General features: G+C 44.5%; 1 protein-coding gene across 4 annotated transcripts in view; it reads left to right on the top strand.

Moving 5' to 3' along the window:
• Positions 1-26,889, top strand: part of MBOAT1 (membrane bound O-acyltransferase domain containing 1) — a 186,817-nt gene that overhangs the window by 95,105 nt on the left and 64,823 nt on the right. For all 4 annotated transcript variants that reach the window (XM_063923240.1, XM_063923239.1, XM_063923238.1 and 1 more), the window contains 4 exons: positions 11,259-11,354; positions 14,264-14,319; positions 17,674-17,728; positions 24,453-24,636. In XM_063923240.1, coding sequence (XP_063779310.1) covers positions 11,259-11,354; positions 14,264-14,319; positions 17,674-17,728; positions 24,453-24,636 — 391 coding nt within the window. The remainder of the gene's footprint in view (positions 1-11,258; positions 11,355-14,263; positions 14,320-17,673; positions 17,729-24,452; positions 24,637-26,889) is intronic.

Below are 26,889 nucleotides of genomic sequence, written 5' to 3'. Positions count from 1 at the left end.
ACTGGGTCCTGGTGACCACGGATGCCAGCCTGCGAGGCTGGGGAGCAGTCACACAGGGAAGAAATTTCCAGGGCTTGTGGTCAAGCCTGGAGACATCACTTCACATAAATATTTTGGCGCTAAGGGCCATTTACAATGCCCTAAGCCAAGCAAGACCTCTGCTTCAAGGTCAGCCGGTGCTGATCCAGTCGGACAACATCACGGCAGTCGCCCACGTAAACAGACAGGGCGGCACAAGAAGCAGGAGGGCAATGGCAGAAGCTGCAAGGATTTTTCGCTGGGCGGAAAATCATGTGATAGCACTGTCAGCAGTGTTTATTCCGGGAGTGGACAACTGGGAAGCAGACTTCCTCAGCAGGCACGACCTCCACTCGGGAGAGTGGGGACTTCACCCAGAAGTCTTCCACATGATTGTAAACCATTGGGAAAAACCAAAGGTGGACATGATGGCGTCCCGCCTAAACAAAAAATTGGACAGGTATTGCGCCAGGTCAAGGGACCCTCAGGCAATAGCTGGACGCTCTGGTAACACCGTGGGTGTACCAGTCAGTGTATGTGTTCCCTCCTCTTCCTCTCATACCAAAAGTACTGAGAATTATAAGACGGAGGGGAGTAAGAACTATACTCGTGGCTCCGGATTGGCCAAGAAGGACTTGGTACCCGGAACTTCAAGAGATGCTCACGGAGGACCCGTGGCCTCTACCTCTAAGAAGGGACCTGCTCCAGCAAGGACCCTGTCTATTCCAAGACTTACCGCGGCTGCGTTTGACGGCAGGGCGGTTGAACGCCGGATCCTGAAGGAAAAAGGCATTCCGGATGAAGTCATCCCTACCCTGGTCAAGCCAGGAAGGATGTAACCGCAAAGCATTATCACCGCATTTGGCGAAAATATGTTGCGTGGTGCGAGGCCAGTAAGGCCCCGATGGAGGAATTTCAACTAGGTCGATTCCTGCATTTCCTGTAAACAGGAGTGTCTATGGGCCTAAAATTGGGGTCCATTAAGGTTCAAATTTCGGCCCTGTCAATTTTCTTCCAGAAAGAACTAGCTTCACTACCTGAAGTTCAGACGTCTGTAAAAGGGGTACTGCATATACAGCCTCCTTTTGTGCCTCCAGTGGCACCTTGCGATCTCAATGTAGTTTTGGGGTTCCTAAAGTCACATTGGTTTGAACCACTTGAATCTGTGGAGTTAAAATATCTCACATGGAAAGTGGTCATGTTGTTGGCCCTGGCCTCGGCCAGGCACGTGTCAGAATTGGCAGGCTTTATCCTGTAAAAGCCCTTATCTGATCTTCCATTCAGACAGGGCGGAATTGAGGACTCGTCCTCATTTTCTCCCTAAGGTGGTTTCAGTGTTTCATCTGAACCAACCTATTGTGGTACCTGCGGCTACTAGTGACTTGGAGGACTCCAAGTTGTTGGACGTAGTCAGGGCCTTGAAAATATATGTTTCCAGGACGGCTGGAGTCAGGAAATCTGACTCGCTGTTTATCCTGTATGCACCCAACAAGCTGGGTGCTCCTGCTTCTAAGCAGACTATTGCTCGTTGGATTTGTAGTACAATTCAGCTTGCACATTCTGTGGCAGGCCTGCCACAGCCAAAATCTGTAAAAGCCCATTCCACAAGGAAGGTGGGCTCATCTTGGGCGGCTGCCCGAGGGGTCTCGGCGTTACAACTTTGCCGAGCAGCTACTTGGTCAGGGGCAAACACGTTTGCTAAATTCTACAAATTTGATACCCTGGCTGAGGAGGACCTGGAGTTCTCTCATTCGGTGCTGCAGAGTCATCCGCACTCTCCCGCCCGTTTGGGAGCTTTGGTATAATCCCCATGGTCCTTACGGAGTTCCCAGCATCCACTAGGACGTCAGAGAAAATAAGAATTTACTTACCGATAATTCTATTTCTCGTAGTCCGTAGTGGATGCTGGGCGCCCATCCCAAGTGCGGATTGTCTGCAATACTTGTACATAGTTATTGTTACAAAAATCGGGTTATTATTGTTGTGAGCCATCTTTTCAGAGGCTCCTCTGTTATCATGCTGTTAACTGGGTTCAGATCACAGGTTGTACGGTGTGGCTGGTATGAGTCTTACCCGGGATTCAAAATCCTTCCTTATTGTGTACGCTCGTCCGGGCACAGTATCCTAACTGAGGCTTGGAGGAGGGTCATAGGGGGAGGAGCCAGTGCACACCAGGTAGTCCTAAAGCTTTACTTTTGTGCCCAGTCTCCTGCGGAGCCGCTATTCCCCATGGTCCTTACGGAGTTCCCAGCATCCACTACGGACTACGAGAAATAGAATTATCGGTAAGTAAATTCTTATTTTTTTCCCCCATCTGAAGAATTAAATGAAGTGTGTGAAGAAGCGTGGGCTTTCCCTGATAAAAAATTGGTGATTTCAAAAAAATTACTAATGGCGTTCCCTTTCTCGCCAGAGGATAGGTCACGTTGGGAAACTCCCCCTAGGGTGGATAAAGCGCTCACACGTTTGTCTAAAAAGGTTGCACTACCGTCTCCGGATACGGCCGCCCTAAAGGAACCTGCTGATAGAAAGCAGGAGGCTATCCTAAAGTCTATATATACACACACTGGTGTTATACTGAGACCAGCTATTGCTTCAGCGTGGATGTGCAGTGCTGCTGCTGCTTGGTCAGTTTCCCTGTCAGAAAATATTGACACCCTGGACAGGGACACTATATTGCTAACCGTAGAGCATATAAAAGACTCAGTCTTGTACATGAGAGATGCACAGAGGGAGATCTGCAGGCTGGCATCTAGAATAAGTGCATTGTCCATTTCTGCTAGGAGAGGCTTATGGACTCGACAGTGGACAGGGGATGCAGATTCTAAAAGGCACATGGAAGTTTTGCCTTATAAGGGTGAGGAGTTATTCGGGGATGGTCTCTCAGACCTTGTTTCCACAGCAACAGCTGGGAAGTCAGCATTTTTGCCCCATGTCCCCTCACAGCCTAAGAAAGCGCCGTATTATCAGGTACAGTCCTTTCGACCCCAGAAAAACAGGCGGGGAAAAGGCGGGTCCTTTCTGTCTAGAGGCAGAGGAAGGGGAAAAAAGCTGCACCACGCAGCAGGTTCCCAGGAACAAAAGTCCTCCCCCGCTTCTTCCAAATCCGCCGCATGACGGTGGGGCTCCACAGGCGGAGCCAGGTACGGTGGGGGGCCGCCTCAAAAATTTCAGCGATCAGTGGGTTCGCTCACGGGTGGATCCCTGGATCCTTCAAGTAGTATCTCAGGGGTACAAACTGGAATTCGAGGCGCCTCCCCCCCGCCGTTTCCTCAAATCGGCCTTACCGACAACTCCCTCGGGCAGGGAGGCTGTACTAGAGGCAATTCACAAGCTGTATTCCCAGCAGGTGATAGTCAAAGTACCCCTACTTCAACAAGGACGGGGTTACTATTCCACACTGTTTGTGGTACCGAAACCGGACGGTTCGGTGAGACCCATTTTAAATTTGAAATCCTTGAACACATACATAAAAAGATTCAAGTTCAAGATGGAATCGCTCAGGGCGGTTATTGCAAGCCTGGACGAGGGGAATTACATGGTATCCCTGGACATCAAGGATGCTTACCTGCATGTCCCAATTTACCTTCCTCACCAGGAGTACCTCAGATTTGTGGTACAGGATTGCCATTACCAATTCCAGACACTACCGTTTGGACTGGCCACGGCACCGAGGGTGTTTACCAAGGTAATGGCAGAAATGATGATACTCCTTCGAAAAAAGGGAGTTTTAATTATCCCGTACTTGGACGATCTCCTAATAAAGGCGAGGTCCAGGGAGCAGTTACTGGTCGGAGTAGCACTATCTCGGGAAGTGCTACAACAGCATGGCTGGATTCTAAACATTCCAAAGTCACAACAGGTTACTTCCACACGCTTACTGTTCCTGGGGATGATTCTGGACACAGAACAGAAAAAAGTGTTTCTCCCGCAGGAGAAAGCCAAGGAGCTATCATCTCTAGTCAGAGACCTCCTAAAACCAAAACGGGTATCGGTGCATCACTGCACACGAGTCCTGGGAAAAATGGTGCCTTCGTACGAAGCAATTCCATTCGGCAGGTTCCATGCAAGGACCTTCCAGTGGGACCTCTTGGACAAGTGGTCGGGATCGCATCTTCAGATGCATCAACTGATAACCCTGTCTCCAAGGACCAGGGTGTCTCTACTGTGGTGGCTGCAGAGTGCTCATCTTCTAGAGGGCCGCAGATTCGGCATACAGGACTGGGTCCTGGTGACCACGGATGCCAGCCTTCGGGGCTGGGGCGCAGTCACACAGGGAAGAAATTTCCAGGGACTTTGGTCAAGTCAGGAGTCGTCCCTGCACATAAACATTCTGGAACTGAGGGCCATTTACAATGCCCTAAGTCAGGCAAGGCCCCTGCTTCAAAACCAGCCGGTTCTGATCCAATCAGACAACATCACGGCAGTCGCCCATGTAAACCGACAGGGCGGCACAAGAAGCAGGGTGGCGATGGCAGAAGCCACAAGGATTCTCCGATGGGCGGAAAATCACGTAATAGCACTGTCAGCAGTGTTCATTCCGGGAGTGGACAACTGGGAAGCAGACTTCCTCAGCAGACACGACCTACACCCGGGAGAGTGGGGACTTCATCCAGAAGTCTTCCTACTGTTGGTAAACCGTTGGGAAAGGCCGCAGGTGGACATGATGGCGTCCCGCCTCAACAAAAAGCTAAAGAGATATTGCGCCAGGTCAAGGGACCCTCAGGCGATAGCTGTGGACGCTCTAGTGACACCGTGGGTGTTCCAGTCGGTTTATGTGTACCCTCCTCTGCCTCTCATACCAAAGGTACTGAGAATAATAAGAAGGCGAGGAGTAAGAACGATACTCGTGGTTCCGGATTGGCCACGAAGAGCTTGGTACCCGGAACTTCAAGAAATGTTATCAGAGGACCCATGGCCTCTTCCGCTCAGACAGGATCTGCTACAGCAGGGGCCCTGTCTGTTCCAAGACTTACCGCGGCTGCGTTTGACGGCATGGCAGTTGAATTCCGGATCCTAAAGGAAAAGGGCATTCCGGAGGAAGTCATTCCTACGCTGATAAAAGCCAGGAAAGAAGTAACCGCAAACCATTATCACCGCATTTATGTTGCGTGGTGTGAGGCCAGGAAGGCCCCTACAGAGGAATTTCAGCTGGGTCGTTTTCTGCACTTCCTACAGTCAGGAGTGACTATGGGCCTAAAATTAGGTTCCATTAAGGTCCAGATTTCGGCTCTGTCGATTTTCTTCCAGAAAGAACTGGCTTCACTGCCTGAAGTTCAGACTTTTGTAAAGGGAGTGCTTCATATTCAGCCCCCTTTTGTGCCTCCCGTGGCACCTTGGGATCTCAATGTGGTGTTGAGTTTCCTAAAATCACATTGGTTTGAACCACTTAAAACCGTGGATCTGAAATATCTCACGTGGAAAGTGGTCATGTTTTTGGCCTTGGCTTCGGCCAGGCGTGTGTCAGAATTGGCGGCTTTGTCATGTAAAAGCCCTTATCTGATTTTCCATATGGATAGGGCAGAATTGAGGACTCGTCCCCAGTTTCTCCCTAAGTGGTATCAGCTTTTCACTTGAACCAACCTATTGTGGTGCTTGCGGCTACTAGGGACTTGGATGATTCCAAGTTACTGGACGTAGGCAGGGCCTTGAAAATTTATGTTTCCAGGACGGCTGGAGTCAGGAAAACTGACTCGCTTTTTATCCTGTATGCACCCAACAAAATAGGTGCTCCTGCTTCTAAGCAGACTATTGCTCGCTGGATTTGTAGCACAATTCAGCTGGCGCATTCTGCGGCTGGATTGCCGCATCCTAAATCAGTGAAAGCCCATTCCACGAGGAAGGTGGGCTCATCTTGGGCGGCTGCCCGAGGGGTCTCTGCTTTACAACTTTGCCGAGCTGCAACTTGGCAGGGGCAAACACGTTTGCTAAATTCTACAAATTTGATACCCTGGCTGAGGAGGACCTTGAGTTCTCTCATTCGGTGCTGCAGAGTCATCCGCACTCTCCCGCCCGTTTGGGAGCTTTGGTATAATCCCCATGGTCCTTACGGAGTCCCCAGCATCCACTAGGACATCAGAGAAAATAAGAATTTACTCACCGGTAATTCTATTTCTCGTAGTCCGTAGTGGATGCTGGGCGCCCATCCCAAGTGCGGATTGTCTGCAATACTTGTATATAGTTATTGCCTAACTAAAGGGTTATTGTTGAGCCATCTGTTGAGAGGCTCGGTTATATTTCATACTGTTAACTGGGTTTAATATCACGAGTTATACGGTGTGATTGGTGTGGCTGGTATGAGTCTTACCTGGGATTCAAAATCCTTCCTTATTGTGTCAGCTCTTCCGGGCACAGTATCCTAGCTGAGGTCTGGAGGAGGGGCATAGAGGGAGGAGCCAGTGCACACCAGGTAGTACCAAATCTTTCTTATAGTGTGCCCAGTCTCCTGCGGAGCCCGTCTATTCCCCTTGGTCCTTACGGAGTCCCCAGCATCCACTACGGACTACGAGAAATAGAATTACCGGTGAGTAAATTCTTATTTTTGTTATTGTTATTTCAAATTGTAAAACGCAACGGAATTTGCTGCGCTATATAAGAAACTGTTAATAAATAAATAAATTCCAATTACGCCACACAGTACTGCAACTTTATTCACATTTTATCTTGCGATAGTGTCCATAATTCATATTACATCCCACAGTAGTATCACTTTACCTTATAAACGTTACTCCTCACAATAGAGCCCCTTATTCACATTACATCACACTGAATTGCTCCTTATTCACATTACACCACACCTTATTGCTCTTTATTAACATTAGACGACACAGTAGTGCCCTTTCTATATGTAATGCCACATAGTAGAGCACCTTATACACATAATGCCACACATTAGTAATGCATTTATACACAATTCCACACAGTAATGCCCCTTACACATATGAGACACATTAATGTCCTTATAAACATAATGCACCTTACTCATTATGACAACCTTTATTAATGCCCTTTTATACATAATGTCCCTTACACATATGCCGCACATTATTAATGCCCTTATACACATAATGACACACATAGTGCCCCCTACACATTTGCTGCACATTATTAGTGCCCCTATACACATAATGACTCGCATACAGTAGTACCCTGTTACACACATGCTGCACATTATTAATGCCCTTATACACATAATGACACACATAGTGGCCCTTTACACATATGTTGCACATTATTAATGCATTTTTACATGACACACATAATGCTCCTTACACATATTCCGAACACTACTGCACAACCAACCGACTCACATGCACACAGCACTTCCACTAACACTGTGACCTCTGCCTTTGCTTGGATACAGATGTGTCCTCACAAATCTTGCATCAATGCTAACGTCGGGCACCTTTTTTTAATGAAAATACATATTTTTTGCATTGCTATGTGGCTAGGATGCACAAGCAGCTTCTGCTGATTAAACTGATATGCAGCATGCGTATATACTGTGTGAGACTGTGGCTGTATCTGCATATGAAATGCTACATACAGAATATAGGCATGCTGCATACCATTTTAATCAGCAGAAGCTGATGATGCCCCCAGGCATATCAAATGCCCTAGGCAATTGCCTAGTTTGCCTATGCCTATGGCCGGCTCTGGTGGCACACCACTTAGTACTTCAGTCCAATTTGAAAAAGTCCACAACGTGCTGCTCCCTATTATCTTACCAATTTCTGACCCAAGTGCATATTGTGCCCTCTAGCCCTAGTTCTTGCAACTTATAGATAAGTCTCATGTGCGGTACTGTGTCGAAACTTTAGCAAAGCCTAAAAATATTACATCGACCTCCTTACCCTGATCAGGTTTCGCAATAACTGTTTCATAAAAGCCTAGTAAGTTTGTTTGACATGATCTATTCTTCACAAATCCATGTTGGTTCCTATTAATAAAATTATTAGCTTCAATAAACTTCTGTATACTGTCCCTTATAATACCTTCCAATACTTTCCCCACTATAGATGTAAGGCTAACTGGTCTATAATTACCCGGTTCAGCTTTACTTCCCTTTTTGAATATTGGCACTACTTCCGCTATACGCCAGTCTTTGGGAACCATGCCTGTTGTAAGTGAGTAATTGAAGATCAAAAATAGCAGTCTTGCTAGTGCTGAGTGAAGCTCCATGAGAACCCTTGGATGAATTCTGTCGGGACCTGGTGACTTATTTATCTTAATTTTAATCTGTCACATACTACCTCCTCACTTAAAAAAGCACTAAGGGGGTCATTCCGAGTTGTTCGCTCGTTATATTTTTCTCGCTACAGAGCGATTAGTCGCTAATGCGCATGCGCAATGTCCGCAGTGCGACTGCGCCAAGTAAATTTGCTATGCAGTTAGGTATTTTACTCACGGGATTACAAGGTTTTTTCTTCGTTCTGGTGATCGTAATGTGATTGACAGGAAGTGGGAGTTTCTGGGCGGATACTGGGCGTTTTATGGGTGTGTGCGAAAAAACGCTACAGTTTCTGGGGAAAACGCGGGAGTGGCTGGAGAAACGGAGGAGTGTCTGGCCGAACGCTGGGAGTGTTTGTGACGTCAAACCAGGAACGAAACTGACTGAACTGATCGCAGTTGCCGAGTAAGTGTGGAGCTACTCAGAAACTGCTAAGAAGTGTCTATTCGCAATTTTGCTAATCTTTCGTTCACAATTTTGATAAGCTAAGATTCACTCCCAGTAGGCGGCGGCTTAGAGTGTGCAAAGCTGCTAAAAGCAGCTTGCGAGCGAACAACTCGGAATGAGGGCCTAAGTTGGGAGACATTATCTTTGTTGCAATTGTGTGTTAATGCCTGCATCTGGTCCTCTCTCTTGTGAATACTAATGAGAAAAACTCATTTAATTTGTCCGCAATGTCATTATCCTTTTTGATTAAGACTCCCAACTTTCCTTTAAAGGGCCTATGCTCTCCTTCTTTGATCTTTTGCTGTTGATATATATAAAAAAAAAAAAATGGGGTTTGATTTGCTTTCCTTTGCTACTAGCTTTTCAGTTTTTACTTTAGCCGCTCTTATTTCTTTTTTGCACATTTTGTTACAATCCTTATAGTGCTGGAATGACTCCGCATTCCCGTCTGATTTGAATTTTTTGAATGCTCGCCTTTTTTTTGCCCATTAGTTCCTTAATCTTGTTCAGCCACCTTGGTTTGGAATTTTTAGTCATTTGTTTGCTGTCCATGGGAATACATTTACGAGTTTTACTAATGAGCAGTGATTCTAATACCTCCCATTTCTCCGTAGTATTTTTTACTTGAAACAAAATTTCCCATTCAGTGTCCCTTAAAGCTTCCCTCATCATGTCAAAGTTGGCTTTGCTAAAGTTTAGAGTCCTAGTTGAGCCAATATAGGACTGCTTATGAAAACTAATATTGAATGTGACCATATTGTGGTCGCTGTTTCCCATGGGCTACCCTACTATAATATTCGATACCAATTCCCCATTGTTAGTTAATAAATCACTGGTGAGACCACACCTTCAATACTGTGTACAATTCTGGGCTCCCTACTACAAAAAGGATATCCTGGAGCTAGAAAAGGTTCAGAGGCGGGCTACCAAGTTAATTAAGGGCATGGAGACGCTGGAATATGAGGAAAGGCTTGAAAGACTTGGCATGTTTTCATTGGAAAAGAGGAGACTAAGAGGGGACATGATCAACATCTACAAATATATAAGGGGACAATACACCGAGCTTGCACTGGACCTGTTTTGGGTTAGATCAACACAGAGGACTCGTGGACACTCGCTCAGGTTAGAGGAGAGGAGATTCCGCACAATACGGCGTAAAGGCTTTTTCACGGTAAGGACAGTACATATATTCAATTCCCTGCCTGAGGGAGTTGTAATGTCAGAATCTGTCAACACCTTTAAGAATGGGTTAGATAAATTCCTAATGGATAAGGATATTCAGGGTTATGGTGCATAGTCACGCACTATAGTTTCTCTAAAAAAGGGATATAAAGCAACGGCAGACTTCAGCATCAGTCAAATTTTTATTTATTTATTTTTTTAAATATAAAATAACCCTGCATAGGATACCACAAATAGGTTGAACTCGATGGACAATTGTCTTTTTTTTCAACCTTAAGGTGGGTACACACTAGTAGATATATCTGCAGATCAATTGATCTGCAGATAATATCTATGGACGGATCGGGCAGTGTGTTCAGCATACACACTGCCCGATCCGTCGGGGACTGACCTCATGAACTGGGGGGGCGTGTACACACGCCCGCCCAGTTCAGCTGTCAGTCACCGCCGGCCGCCGCCGCATGTCTACGGGCGGTCGGCCGACCGCCCCATACACACACAGCGACGCGCCAATATATCGGTAGATATATTGGCTGTCGGCTGTGCTGCGCGCCCGACGCGATACGTCTGAACGACGGAGTTCACAGACGTATCGGCCGTACACACTGGCCGATGCTCCCGCGATATATCGGCCGTTCAAGAGAACGCCCGATATATCGACCAGTGTGTACGGGCCTTGAGATACTATGTAACTATATGTAAGGTCTAAGATTGCATTGTACCTAGTTGATTCCTCGATTAGTTGAAGTAAGTAGTTATCATTTATTTTAGTGTGTTTAAAAACCTATTACCCCTAGCAGTATCACATGAATCATTTGTCCAATTTATCTCCAGATAGTTAGTCTCCCACCACTATTGCGTCTCCTACTCCTGCTGCTTTTTCAAGTTTGCTTCAGTAACATTTCCTCATTAGACACATTAATACCAGGTGGCCCCAATACTATCTTTTTTTTTTTTGTTCCCCTTCCCCCACATGCAATTTTTACCCATAATGTCTCGACAGTATTTACAGTCCCCTCGTGAATATCTTCCCGTATATCAGGTTTTAAAAAAACGGCTTAACGTAAAGACATACCCCATCGCTCCGTTTATTTAATCTGTCTCTCTTGAACAGCGTATAACCCTCTAGATTGACTGTCCAATCATGAGATTCGTCCCATCAAGTTTCAGTAATGCCTATAATATACTAAAAATCGCCACCTCACTGAGACACTTCGTGCTTCACTAAATTATCTTAACAAACAAGTGTTTGGCTCTCTGTTTATGGAAATTAGCCTGAACAGAGTTCATGCAGTTTTTTTCTATCTAACCCGTCACCCACATGTCTCTTGTATGTCTGGTAATTAAGTTAGAGTTTAATTTTATTGCTTAATATTTCCAGGTACTCTTTCATAATGGCTTTGGGGTATCTTACACTGTGCCAGATTAACAGAGTGTATATATTTAACTACGGAATCCTCACCACTGATTTTTCTGGGTAAGTTTATATAACTTAATCATAGGTATGTAATATGTTGGTGAATAAATAAGTTTGCTAATCACTTCTACACCACTGCAAGGAGGGGTGTTGCATAAGTTCATTGTAAAGGTGCATACACACTGTGCGATGTGTGCTTACGATTTTGACTATATAGTCAAAATCGTAAGAAAAGTTAGCACATATCGCAGCACGTGTATACAGCACAGGCGTTTCTATCATGGTTGCAATGTGTGCTATGCACACGGGCCCCTGAGTCCAGGGGGTGCCCACAACGCACACATTGCACCCATATTTTAATACTCACCTCTCCGGAGTCCAGTGTCTGATGCTGCAGACGTTGCCGAAGAAAATCGCTTTCAAAATGGCCGCAGTGCATGCGCAGTACGAATTTTGTCTCTGGAATATGGCGAGCGCCATGTATCCAGAGACCTCAGTAGACTCCGGCTCAATGCTGGAGACTGCGGTGCCGTGGAGAGGAGGGGGGCCCACCCTTTCATTTAGTACAGGTTCTGTCTCCTATATCCAAAATGCTTTGGACCAGAAGTATTTTGGATATCCTATTTTTCTGTAATTTGGAATATTGCCATACCACAATAAGATATCTTGGAGACGGGACCTAAGTCTAACCACAGAATGCATTTATGTTTCATGTACACTTCATATGCATAGCCTGAAGCTAATATCGTACAGTATTTTTTTTTTATAATTTTGTGCATGAAACGAAGTTTGTGTACATACACAAAATTGATTTATGTTTCATATACACCTTACAGTCATAGCCAGGGACGGATATAGAAGAAAATGATGGGGGAAGGGGTCACCTTGAAGGGGGAGCAGGGGGTGGTTAGCGGTGCCAGGTATATTTTTATATGCCTTTGTCACGTGCTTCCAGAAAAGGGGTGTGGCTACACAGGATATGGGGTGTGCGGCCACAAATGAAAGTTGTTAAAATTTAGGAGGGAAGAGGGAGAATTACATTTTTATTAGCAGTGTCTCTTACACGTAATTTTAGTAGTAGGCAGTGGGTGATGAGGGGATAGAGGTGGTGACTGGGAGAGAGGAGAGGGTGATAAGCAGGGGGAGATGTAGAAGCAGTGGGTAATAGGGAGAGGGTAGCAGGGTGAGGCAGAGGTTGACTGAAAGTGGGTGAAATGGAGAGGTTAGAGGGTGACGGGGAGAGGTAGAGGGTGACTGAGTTGGTGACAGGCTAAAGTCAAAGTGTGACGGGAGAAGGTGACAGTGAGAGTCAGAGGGTGGAGAGTGGATGCAAGGGAGAGGGTATCTGATGAAGTAAAAGGAGTAAATTGGGTTCACTGGGACATGAAGGAAATGTATTAGTGGGAAAGACGGGCAGAAAGAAAACAAGGGGGTTTAACACGGGAGCAGTGGGTGGGAGGGATAGGAAGAGGAGCGCGAGAGAGGGAGTATGTATGCTGTGAGTGAAGAACTGACCTTTCACCCAGTCACTGATCATTGTGCATGCAGAAAATATAGCCAACAATGGAAGGCAGGCCAGGTTCTTCCATCTGGTTTTCGTGCCTGGGACAGTCACTAGATTGTGATGTGGGAGCACCAGCACCCCTCCTCTGCTCGAAGCATACAGTAATGAGTCAGTCTGACTCATTAGTACTGCTGACAATGCTGCTGCGGGCCCCTTCATTGTGTGAGGCCCCGTTAGTTGCATTGCTGCTGCTGCTCTCCGTAACCCCCCCCCCCCCCCCTCCATTATAGCCTGAAGATAATTTTTGACAATATTTGTAGTAATTACAGTGAATCAAAAAGCAAAGGTGTCACTATCTCAGTCGCCTGAAAAAAATCCATATTTTGGAATTTTCGGTATTTTGGATATGGGATACTCAACTTGTATTCCCTTAGTAACTATGCTAGATTGTTCTGCAATGTTTGCACTGACATAACAAATAAAGGGATGTACAGGTCTGAGAAATATATATTCTACCCTTTTGTGCTATCACCAAAGCTGGTTTACAAAATCACACACAGACACACACACACTTCATAAATCTACACTTTTTACTTTGATCCGCTCTGTAACGTGGCCATATGCATAGGGAAGCAAATACATTTACAGATGTGCCCTCTTACAACTTTGCTCCATGCACGTGAGTGCCGTGTGCCTCGGTAGTGTCGAGCCTCTTTTCTTGCGTTTTTTTTATTTTCGAAAATGCGTCTTAGTTGCAATGTAATGCAATAGGTCTCACAAGCTTCTGCTTATTAAAAGGATATGCAGCATGCCTATATTCTGTGTGTGACTGCGACTGTATTTGCATTCAAAATGCTATGCTACAGTGTATTCCTGGAAAACACGATAACGTTTAATTTCGGATGCAGATAGAACCGCTATTACACACGGAATGTAGGCATGCTGCATATCATTTTAATCAGCAGAAGCTGCTTGTGCATCCTATTTCATTACATTGCGTCTAAGGTGCATTTTCCCAACAAATGAGCAGAAAAAGACACTCGGTGCAACAGAGTCGCACCATGGCATGGTGCAACAGAGTCGCACCATGGCATGGCGCAACTGGAAGGGCTGTTTAGCGTGACTGCAGCAAGCATGTAAGAGGACAAATATGTATGTTGGGGAAACTCATTATCGCTCTCGTTGTTAGGTTTTGTTTGGATAAAATCTTGCTTCCCTGAATCGTTGCTTTGGGAAGAGTGCCATTTGTGGCATGATAATGGCTTTCTTAGCCACCAATGCTGATATTTATTTGCATATTAAATTGAATCCCTACTTTAAACTGTTTTATTTCCTTGTTATGCCAGCTGGATCCATTTAAACTACACAAAAGACAGTCCATAAAACCGTTACCGAATAATCATTTTTTATGTATGATGTAAATGCTTTCTACAATGTCTCATGGCAGCTTGTTTCTCGGTTCTAGTCCCCTGATGATTGTTACACAGAAAATTACGACATTGGCTTTCCAGCTACATGATGGTAAGATGTGGCAAATCGAAAGCAAACATTGTTTGACGTCAGTGAGGGTGATTCAGTTGTGCCAGGCGCACGCGCCCCATGTTGGTCGTCTATACGAATGGGCACCCAATGGAGCAATTGAGCTGTGTTTCCGTTTGGGCGCCCATTATCGTTTACTGCACCTGAAAGCACCAGGCTTAATCGCTTATCCTTTGTGTGTCTAAAGTCTAGGTTTGGGCGCTTTGAGTCCCAAAATTATGGCTTTTCACACATTTTATCTTGCACCTCTGGAGGCTGTGAGATAAAAATGTGCCTGCTGCGGCTAATGGGTGTCTGATTGGAGCAACGATTGGATTTCTCCGATAAACGAACATTCCTTTAGACGCCCAGCAGGGGGCATCTGGAATATTTGAATCGCCCCCACCTAATCGCTGCGTTGCGAAAAACGGCAACGAGCGAACAACTCAGAATGACCACCAATGTACTTAATCATTTTTTTTTCATTTTTATCAATAACCTTTTTGATCCTAGAAATTGAATGTGCTATTCCACTGGCTCCCAAACTTTGAGTCACTGCGCCCTAGAGTAGCAGATAAAAAAAAAATTTAATTGCTAAAAATGAAAAAAATTATTAAGACATTGGTGGTCATTCTGAGTTGTTCGCTCGTTGCCGTTTTTCGCAACGCAGCGATTAGGTGGAAAATGCGCATGTGCATGTGCTAAGTTATTTAACACAAAACTTTGTAGATTTGCTGGTGTTCGTGCGGCGCTTTTCAGTCGCACTGCTGATCGGTGAGTGATTGACAGGAAAGGGGCGTTTCTGGGAGGTAACTGAGCGTTTTCTGTAAGTGTGCTAAAAACGCAGGCGTGCCAGAGAAATAACGCAGGAGTGGCTGGAGAAATGGGGGAGTGGTTGGCTGAACGCAGGGCGTGTTTGTGACGTCAAACCAGGAACTAAACGGACTGAGGTGATCGCAATCTAGGAGTAGGTCTGGAGCTGCTCAGAAACTGCATGAAATTTTTTAGTAGCAATTCTGCTAATCTTTCATTCGCTATTCTGCTAAGCTAAGATACACTCCCAGAGGGCAGCGGCCTAGCGTTTGCAATGCTGCTAAAAGCAGCTAGCGAACGAACAACTCGGAATGACCACCATTGTGCCTACCTCTCATCCTTAGGTTCAATTATGTGCTGGTGTACAGTTGTGCTTCTGACTGTCCACATGTTTCATGATTGGCAGCCACTAGCACTGGTTTTGCCTATCACTGTGACCATAAATAATTTTGAGTTGGTCCTGGACTACTCACCCGAGGCACCCCTTCAAGAGCCTCGTGGCACCCCAGGGTGCCTAGGCACACCGTTTGGGAACCACTGTGCTATTCATTTATTTTTTGTTTTTTTTATTGTTTTAAGATATCTGTTGTCGTTATATTTTTTTCTTGAAGCTTGAGTTGAATCCCAGATATTACACTTTATCTAAAGAAAGATAAATATTTTTTTTAATGTGTATTTTATTCAGAGATATCGATGTCTCAGCCTCGTGAGCTCTTACCTCCGCTATCCCCATGGCCGCTCGCTCGGCATTGGTGTACATAACTGTTTATATCCTCCTATCGGCCCCGCCGGTCACTTCCGGAATTCACGGAAGTGATGCCATGCGTTCAACTGTTGGAACACATTTACACAGTGGACAGGCCTGACGCCTTTTTTCTAATTGAGCATGGTATATAGTAGGCCTGGGAAACCAGGCCTCATGTTCCTGATCCCCTATTGGTATTTTTGTTGACTGTGCTTTGTGCTGTACATGCTGTTTATCTTTTGCTAAAGGTCCCTGATTTCTTATATGGATCTGGTATGTGCAAAACCTTTTTTTTTGTTGAAATAAAGGAGATTTGTTTTTCTATTTTTGCATCTTAAAGACTGTAGAGTGCTATCATTCTCACTTAGGGGGTCATTCCGAGTTGATCGCTAGCTGCATTTGTTCACTGTGCAGCGATCATGCAAAACAAATGGCAGTTCTGCGCATGTGGCGCAATGCGCACGCGTGATGTAGTTTTACACAGGGTCTAGCGATGAATTTCAGTCGCACTGGCTGCCGCAGAATGATTGAAATGAAGTGGGCGTTTCTGGGTGTCAACTGACCGTTTTCAGGGAGTGTTCTGAAAAACGCTGGCGTGCCAGGAAAAACGCAGGCGTGGCTGGGCGAATGCAGGCCGTGTTTGTGACGTCAAATCCAAAACAGAATGGTCTGAAGTGATCGCAAGCGCTGAGTAGGTTTTGAGCTACTCTAAAACTGCACAAAATAAATTTGTAGCCGCTCTGCGAAAAACTGCTAAGCTAAAATACACTCCCAGTGGGCGGCGGCATAGCGTTAGCACGGCTGCTAAAAACTGCTAGTGAGCAATCAACTCGGAATGACACCCTTAGTGTGAAACTCTGTGTACTAATTTTTCCAGCAGAATTTTTCAGACCAACAAACACGGATTGCTCTGCTGAAAAATTGGACAAGTGTGTAGTGAGGAATGGAGGTGTAGAATTTACGAGCAGCTCTGCAGAAGGATTGTATAAACAGTCATATCTGCACCACTGCACACTTTAGACAGTGTAAAATGATTCTATTGGTGTGCGTGTGTGTGTGTGTATATATGTGTGTGTGTATATATATATATATATATATATATATATAATATAGATATGGAGAGATATATATATATATATATAATATAGATATGGAGATATATATAGATTTATATGTTATGTAGTGGCTAGTCATAATGGCCCCCATTTATCAAGGAAAACTTTTTCTTATGCTAATTAATGTTACCACTTGCCACACTTTTTGTACTTGTATTGAGCATTGAAGCTGTCGCTGGCGAGCGGTAACATTAAAACACCCGGCAGCACTATTTTTCAAGCCCAAACAGCGCTGACGAATGAAGATTTTCTTTATTCTTCAGAAGCCTGGCATGAGCATTGTGTCTTCCTTCTTGGCACGTGCGCAGTCGAGACTTCCGGATGCTGCGGCCATTTTGGAGCTGCATTATGCAGGATGTTTCCATAGAAACCTGGCACCCTCAAGGTATGCCGGGCTTACTTTCAGGAGTCGCGGAGGCTACGCTGGGCAAACACTGCCGCAGCGCTATTTAAGCAGCAGTTGGAGGCAGACGAGTCCTAATAAGGTAAATGAGCGCTATTTTACAGATATCGCTCATTGTTAAATACACATGCACATGCATCTGTAATGGGTGGACGCTAAACAGATAGCACTGTTTATGTAAATGACCCAAACTATCACAGAAAATAAGTTTACAGCACGAAAACGAGTTGATAAATGGGGGCCAATGTTTGTTTTCTCTCAAAAGTATTCTCTTTCACAAGGAATATGTCGGAGTCCAGGGTCCCTGAACAAGCACCAACTACAAAATTGTGTAAAGTAAGACATTTTATATTTATTCAATCAAATCGATAGCTCTACCTACAATATGATTCATGTAGACAAATGGAATCTCTCATGTGGGAGATCATCTCAGGTTTTAGAAGGACATCTTCCTGGCCACTTTGAATTTGCCATCTATGTATTTAAATAACTTTTCTCTGGCTGGGTCCACAGGATTATCCACAGGATAACATTGGGATATTGTCGAGCGACAGTGAAAATGGCACCAACACGGTCTCGAGCTTTCTGGCCTCCCAGGATGCATTGGGGCCTCCACTATATAGTCCCGCCCACTGACTCAGTCAGATCAGTTTTTTGCTTGGTGCGGCAGGAAGCCGCATGGTCACAGGGCTGCTGTGAATAAAGCCGCCTAAAGCTTTTATTATTATTTTTTTTATAGACTTACTATATTTGTTTTTTTTGAGCGACTTCTCTTAACAGCGTCTTTAATGCATATTAGAAAGAGTCGCTCCAACAACTCCCCACCGGGTCGCAACAACGCTTACCTTCGGGTATCAGTGCTGTCTCGACGGGCGTCTGTGTCGGATGTTCTAGCAGGTCCAGCAGACGTAACCAGGCTGTGGCCGGAGCATGGGGAGACGGTGAGTCTATGGACTTCCTCTTACTAGAGGGGTCAGGACACAGCTACACTGATTTGGTGGAGACTACAAACAGTGTGTTGATGCGCCGAACATCTCGAGTGTGACAGCGCTACGCTCCGGGGATCATAGGCGCCAGGACTAGGTAGAGGCCGCGATCCTGGGAGTTTAAGTCAACGGGGGGATTCAGACGCTCTCCTGGCCGTCCCTCCTCCGAGTTCATGGCCAGTTCCCGCGTGTCTCTCGTTTCATTAACTGAATGACCTCACTTCCGGCTCAGACGCTACCACTAGGGTACTCGGTCGCAGCTTAGACGCTGCGGTTGTGTACACTGGAGATAAAACCCGCCAGACCGAGTCGCAGGCCTTAGCGTCTGCATACACGTGGAAGTCGCTCAGCGTCCGTGTCCGTTGGTGAGCGTCCGTGTCCGTTATCAGTTACCAAGAGTGGCAGTGTACACCAGTAGCGTCTGAATCCACTCAGCGTCTTACGAGCGTATTTGCTTGGATATGGAAGTGTGGTGAGTCTCCCTGTATCCCGCTCTCCGGAGGCAGGGTATACAGTACTAAAAATTCCTTCTACTTTTTAGTATGCATTGTTAATTTTTAGTACCTATTGCATATGAGACCTGTATATTACTGTGTTTTCTGCATGTTATGTTGAAAAAAAGAGCCAGTTAAAACAGAAGTACAATTTTCCTACTTATGTGTAAGTTGTTATGGAGGTTGTATTCTCATATGACAATGTCTAATGCTTTAACATGTGACTGACTGCTAGTATGTGTGCTGACTTTTCTGTGTAATGTCAGTCCTGTTCTGACCCTCAAATCAGGTGCACTGTGGTCAGATTGATCTCACCTCTATATGCTGATATATAGGGTGTTTTTCAGTCACAAAATTGTGTAGTCAATAACAGATTATTACCGTGTCTGTGAGTGGCAAAAGTGATGAGGAGAATTTATCAAGCACTCCTATAGCCCTAAAATGCTTATCTTGTAAGTCAGGGGTAATTGATATGAATCAATTGGTCACTTATGAAGGTTTGTGTGCAAACTGTTTGTCTTTTCAGCGAAGTAAAAGACAGGAGTTGGTTCAACCACCAACAGAGCCACCATGGAATATGTTCGCAAAGACTCTGTCTTCAATAGTGGACAAGTTAACTACAGTAGCACCACAACAGGGGTTAGGTTAGACTATGAACCCATACATGCAGCTCCCTTCCTACGGCTTGGTTCCAGTAGCCTCTACAAGTAACCAAGAGACAGTTAAGACTAAGACAGATACGTCTATGTGGCAGACTACACAAGATGATACATCGGACGATAAGACAATAGATTCGACTCCGTATGATGATCAGTCGCAGAGTTTTAGTTCAGATGATGTAGCTGAACTTATTAATGCTGTGAAAGCTGTTCTCTCATTGGAAGAGCCAGCCAAGACAGTGTTAAAATCTAAAGCACCTGTATTTAAACGAACAAAATCAGTGAAAGCTGAATTCCCAGCGTCAGTTGAGCTGACAGAAATGATGGATGAGTCTTGGGCAGCGCCCAGTAAAAAGTAAAAGATTCCGAGATGGGATTCTTATTATCCATTTCCAGCTGTGGATTGTTCGAAAAGAGAAGTTCCTCCAAAAGTAGATGCACATGTTCTGCGACTCGTGCATAAATCTGCTTTACCACTGTCATCTTCCTCACTAAATGATGTCACAGACAGAAGGGTAGATAGCCTTTTGAAAAATATTTTTTCTCTAGTAGGAGCAGTGGTAAGACCTGCTGTGGCTTCGGCCTGGGTAGCAAAGGCAATGGGCGAATGGATAGAGGAACTAGAGAATAGCATCCCTTCTCCTACTAGGGAGCAAGAGGATCATTTTTGCCGTTAAAGACAATCTGCCCAGTATGTGGAAGAAGCAGCAATTGATGTAGGTACAGTTGCTTCTAAAGCTTCAGACTTGACAGTAGTCGCTCGTCGAGCAATTTGGCTACGTACCTGGAAGGCAGATGGGGAATCCAAGAAAGAATTGGAAGCATTGCCTTTTGTGGGTAATATATTATTTGGAAAACCTTTATCGGATATCCTAGAATCAGAGGCTGAATCGAAAAAGGTCAGATTTCCGGCTACCTATAACCCTCAGTCCAAGGGTTTAAAATGTCGCTCTTTTCGTTGGCAAAGCAAAGCAATCGCAAAAGAGGAGCCTAAACAACCCCAGTTTAAATCCAGGGGTAGGAAGCAGTGGGCTAGCAAAAAGCCAGCTTCCAAACCTGAACAGAAACCCTCAGCCTGAAGAGACGGGCCTCCGCCTGGAGGATTCCAGGGTTGGGGGCCGACTCCTTCAATTTGCACACATATGGCAACAGTCAACAGCAGATGCCTGGGTGCAGAAGGTAGTATCTCAGGGGTATGGGTTCCCATTCAGGAGGCAGCCTCCTCAAAGATTTTTTTGCACCAGCCTGTCTCGTATAGAGTCGAAGGCCAATGCCCTGCAAGAAGCAGTCCAAAAATTACTGCAGTCAGGTGTGATTGTCCCAGTACCTCCATACCAAAAGGGACAGGGGTATTACTCCAATCTATTTCTAATCCAGAAACCAAATGGGTCATATCGACCAATTCTAAATCTGAAAATGTTGAACAAATACATATGGATCCCGAAGTTCCACATGGAGACGTTACGCTCCATAATGTTGGCTATGGAACCGGGAGATTACATGGTATCTCTGGATGTACGGGATGCTTACCTACATGTTACATCAGTGTTACCTCAGGTTTGCCATACTCCAGGAACATTTCCAGTTCCAAGCTCTGCCTTTCGGGCTAGCTACAGCACCCAGGGTGTTTACCAAGATCATGGTGGTTATGGCAGCTTGTCTGCGCAAGCAGGGGATAAGAATATTCCCATACCTCGACGACCTGTTAATCTTAGCACAGTCGCAAGATTTACTGTTGAGCCATCTTCAACAGATGATAGTTTTGTTTACAGAGACACGGGTGGCTCATAAATTGGGAGAAGTCATCCCTGAATCTGTCACAGCGGATGGTTCATTTGGGGGCCATATTGGATTCAGACCTACAGAAAGTTCTCTTACCAGAGAAAAAGATAGTCAAGGTGCAGGTCATGGCTCAGGAAGCGTTGCAAGCCCAGACAATGTCAGTCCATGCAGCAATGCGACTGTTGGGTCTGATGGTATCAACCTTCGACATGGTGGAATATGCGCAATTCCACTCCAGACCACTGCAGCACCTTATTCTGACCAAATGGAACGGAAATCATCAGACGATAAAGAAACAGATGATAAAGATTCCAGTAAAGGTAAAGAGGTCTCTAGCGTGGTGGCTACAGACAGACCATTTAAACAAGGGGAGACCCTTTTGGATAAAGGAGTGGCAAGTCCTGACCACAGATGCCAGCCTGCAGGGCTGGGGGGCGGTACTCGGAAGCCTATGGTTCCAGGGAAAGTGGACCGCAAGGGAAAATCGCCTGCCGATAAATCTGTTGGAGATAAGGGCCGTTTACTTGGCTCTAGTTCAGGCAAAGGACAATCTACAAGGAAGACCAGTCCAGATCCGCTCAGACAATGCGACGGCAGTAGCATACCTCAATCATCAAGGAGGAACTCACAGCAAGAGTCTGATGGAGGAAGTAACTCCCATTCTAAAATGGACAGAACTCCATCTCCCGGCATTGTCAGCAGTATTTGTCCCAGGTGTACTAAATTGGGAAGCGGATTTTCTCAGTCGGCACACCATTCAGGAAACCGAATGGGCACTACACCCGGAAGTGTTTCAGACACTGGTGAACAGATGGGGTCTACCGGAGATAGACCTTATGGCGTCTCGTCTAAATAACAAAGTTCCGAGGTACGGATCGAGAACAAGAGACCCAGGAGCGGTCCTGGTAGACGCACTGTCAGTAGAATGGAGGTTTCAGCTGGCATATCTGTTCCCTCCAATATCTCTGTTACCCAGAGTAGTGAGAAAGATGAAGCAGGCAAAAGGAGCAATTATTCTAATAGCTCCAGCTTGGCCAAGAATGCATTGGTACACAGATCTATTGAGAATGTCCATGGAAGCACAAATACTGCTCCCTCAACGTCCAGATCTGCTAATGCAGGGTCCTTGTTGTCACCGTCATCTGGATCGCCTATCTTTGACGGCGTGGCTGTTGAAACCTCTATCCTAGGGGCTAAAGGATTTTCGAAACAAGTAATCCAAACTATGCTTAGAGCAAGAAAGCCTTCTTCGGCCCGTGTGTATCATAGAATATGGCAAGCCTATATTCACTGGTGTACTGGAAAAAATTTAAATCCGAGATCTTTTAAAGTAGCTAGGATTTTGGATTTCCTTCAGGCAGGATTGGATAAAGGGTTGAAAGCTGCTTCCTTGAGGGTTCAAGTCTCAGCGTTAACTGTATGGTTTCAGCAGAAGATTGCTGATTTACAGGATGTACGTACGTTTTTTCAAGGAGTAGTACATATTCAACCTCCATTTATTCCTCCTGCAGCTCCCTGGGATTTGAATTTAGTTCTTAAATTTCTCCAAGGTCTTCTGTTTGAACCACTTGAGTGAGCAGATCTTAAGTGGTTAACGGTTAAAGTTCTTTTTTTACTGGCAATTGGTGTCAGCCAGAAGAGTGTCAGATTTGGGAGCATTATCATGTAAGTCTCCTTTCCTAAGTTTTTTTCCAGACAGAGCAGTTCTCAGAACGAGATCTAGCTATCTTCCAAAAGTGGTATCAAAGTTTCACCTGAATGAAGAAATTGTAGTCCCAGCTTTTCAGATATCTGGACTATCTGCGGGAGAAGCGTTGCTGGACGTGGTCCGGGCTTTAAGAATCTACATAGATCGTACTAGTGCCATCAGGAAAACAGATTCTCTCTTCATCCTCTACGGATTCCATAGAAGAGGATGGCCTGCTAGTAAACAGACGCTGGCGAGATGGCTCCGAATGGTAATATCAGAAGCTTATTCTCATGCAGATCTCCCTATTCCGGCTAATGTCTCTGCACACTCTACACGTAAGGTAGGTCCTTCTTGGGCAGCACAGCAGGGTGCTTCAGCAGAACAGATATGTAGGGCAGCCACATGGTCTTCCATAAACACATTCATCAGACATTATGCCTTGGATACTTTTGCCTCTCATGACGCAGACTTCGGGCGAAAGGTCCTCCTGTGCAATCAGGAGCGTCCCCACCACTAAAATGGCTTTGGGAATCCCAATGTTATCCTGTGGATAATCCTGTGGACCCAGCCAGAGAAATGAACGTTATGGTAAGAACTTACCGTTGATAACGTGATTTCTCTTATGTCCACGGGTATCCACAGGGATCCCACCCTGACGCATCTGATTTGAGGATCTAGACAATCCCTAAACCTCTTCCTTCTTGTATGGAAGGGTGTGCATGTGTGTTCTTATCGCCTGTACAGGTCTCTGCCTGGTGTTCCTGCCTAAAATCGCTGTGGAAAGAACTGATCTGACTGAGTCAGTGGGCAGGACTATATAGTGGAGGCCCCAATGCATCCTGGGAGGCCAGAAAGCTCGTGACCGTGTTGGTACCATTTTCGCTGTCGCTCGACAATATCCCAATGTTATCCTGTGGATACCTGTGAACATAAGAGAAATCACGTTATCAACGGTAAGTTCTTACCATAACGTATATATCCTGTGCATGCAGTTACTGTACCTGGCACACAAATGCTGCATAAGTGTGTTATTGTGGGAGCCAATTATACATGTAGTGGTACCAAAGTTAAAATTAGTGATCTCTTACTGTAATATTTTTAAGACTAACAGGTTGAACTTGATGAACTATTTGTCTTTTTTCAACCTCTAAAACTATGTTTTTATGTACCAACTGTTAAATTACATTTTAATGATTAATAAGCAGACTAGCAGTTGTTTGATCACAAAAAGTTGCTCTTCTTTTCAAAGGACACAATACTGGTTACATTTTGCTGTTGAAGCAAATATCTGTTTAGTTAGCATTATGCACATTTATTTACCTTTTTTATTTGCTGAGCATAAAACACATTTCTGCATATGGCAACATTTTGTAAAGGAAAATATTTAATAAAATAAGTCTGTCGGTTACAGCAACACTGCTTTCAGCATTTATTATATTCATTTTCCAGGAAAAGACCAACATTATTGGAGTATCTTAGCTACCACCTCAATTTTATGAGTATCCTGGCTGGGCCATGTAGCAACTTCCAGGATTATATTGCATTTATTGAAGGACGACACGTACAAAGAAAGTTCCTAGAAGACAACTCAATAGAAAAAGGATATGCAACATTTCTGGAACCTTCTCCAAATGTGAGTATTAAAGTGCATTAAAGGTATTAAAGTGCAATCTCTACAAAAATGTAGATAAATGGTGATTCAAAAGTCGCAGTATACCCTTTTGTTTCAAAAACTGTGCAGGAAATGGGAAAACTGAATACTCCAGTGAGGTGGGCTATCTTTTAGGGTGTATACCGAACATGGCCTCCATCTTGAATCTAAGTCAGTTTTTTCAAATGGAAAGGGGCTCGTGTAACATGTCAAACAACATCAGAATTTGCTGAAAAGTGTATTTACCGATTTGAAATAGCAGTTATGGTTCAAAAGTTACAATGCTTTTTTTTATTGCAGGTAACTGAAGATGGTTTTGTCAAAAGAGGGGAGAATTGAGGTCATTTTGATGTCTGGAGAACGAAGTTTCCTTGTTATAGCTGCAGATTTTAACAACCGGCACCCAGAAAGACCTCCAATTTCACATAACACTGTCGGGTGCCTAATTTCAAAATTCCGAGAAAGTGGGACTGTGGCTGACAAGTCACGGAGTGGTCGTCCAATTTGGAAATTAGGCACCTGACAGTGTTATGTGAAATTGGAGGTTGTTAAAATCTGCAGCTATTACACAGAAACTTCATTCTCCAGACATCAAACTGACCTCAATTCTCTCCTCTTTTGTCAAAACGGTCTTCAGTTACCTGAAACAAAAGAAAGTGTTGTAACATTTGATCCATAACTGCTATTTCAAATCTGTTTGCTGCAATAAACTTTTTGGCAAATGCGGATGTTGTTTGACATGTTACACGACCCCCTTTCCATTTGAGAAAACTACTTTAGATTCAAGACGGACGATTTCAAGATGGCGCCCATGTTCGGTACATACCCTAAAAGACAGCTCACCTTTCAGTATTCAGTTTTCCCATTTACTGCACAGTTTTTGAAACAAAAGGGTGTACTGCGACTTTTGAATCACCCTGGAGAGTCCCTGTTGTGTTCACTCTGTTGGGAGTGAAACATAACCTGAGCACAGACCCTGTATGCTACTTCATCTTTATGTAGATATGTAGTTAATCTGAGGATATTTTGTGAGGGAACACTACAAATTGTAAATCATTACATCTGTTATTGGGGACTGCCTCTAAATCGCAATATTTATTATATGTATTAGTATTTTAAGTAGTAACTGGCATATTTGCAATTTAGGGCTGTATTCAATTAGCTGCGGTAATTTACTGTGGCTACTTGACTCGCCCAGGGCTATTCTATTATCCCCAATGCCAGCGCTTATCAGGGATTTGGCAGGCAAACCAAATCCCTGATAAGTAACCATTTTTTGTGTGATAACTGCTATGAAAACACATAGGTCAACGGGTTTTCGCCTACCATACGTAACCCCCTGTTTTTTTTTGCAGTCATACAATTATCGGGACTAATTGGACCCCGCTTCCTCCTTAATCTTATAGGTTACAGTGGTACAAAATTGGATTAAAGTTATAATAAGAAAAGAGGGGATTGTCTAGAACTTTAATTCATCTGTTATTTTGCCATAGTTTTATAAAGTATTTTAGATGTATGCTTCATTACTAGTCGCACTCAGAAGTTCCATTCTTTTTCCATCTTGTCTTGCCCCATGTCCTACTGATATTGGTCACATAGCAGCCAATGTTCACTTCCTTGTTCCCTTATGATTCAAGCAAGAGAAATGCAGGGATTGGGACAATAACATTTCAGAAGCAATCCTTGATCTAGTGAATGTTTCACATTTTTCTAATAATAAATGAAATAGAACCATTAGCAATTTAACAATAGGAACAAATTAAATGAAAGTTTTATGAACACTCCACATTGGTGCCAACATTTCAAACTTCCTGTGCAGGTGTATATGTAACATTTTTATAAACCACAGATCAGTGCAATATAGTCTCACCAGATATCCTGTTATAGATGCCAGCTGAAACTCTAGTGCTTCGCCATGATTGATTTTGTATTTATTCAAGGTCATATATGAAGAGCACCAATGTCCACCGCAAAGCACTTTGGTTTTGTACTGGTGCATCTGGGTAGAATCCTCAGCATGTGTGTAGAGTGTACAAAAAGTGTAAATCTCTCTTGTACAACTTTATACTACATAGTTTTGGAGGGCACCCAGATCCAACGTGTAGGTACAAATTGGTTTAAATTACAAGTATAGAGTGAGAACCAGCTCAGACCTCGTACAAAAATGAATGTTCTTTTTCATAGTGAAAATGTACGTTCTCCCCTCCACATGGAAAGCAATGCAGCTAAATGTGC

This window comes from Pseudophryne corroboree, chromosome 5 (assembly GCF_028390025.1).
Source record: "Pseudophryne corroboree isolate aPseCor3 chromosome 5, aPseCor3.hap2, whole genome shotgun sequence".
Classification (NCBI taxonomy): domain Eukaryota; kingdom Metazoa; phylum Chordata; class Amphibia; order Anura; family Myobatrachidae; genus Pseudophryne; species Pseudophryne corroboree.
This window is presented reverse-complemented; position numbering and strand designations above follow the sequence as displayed.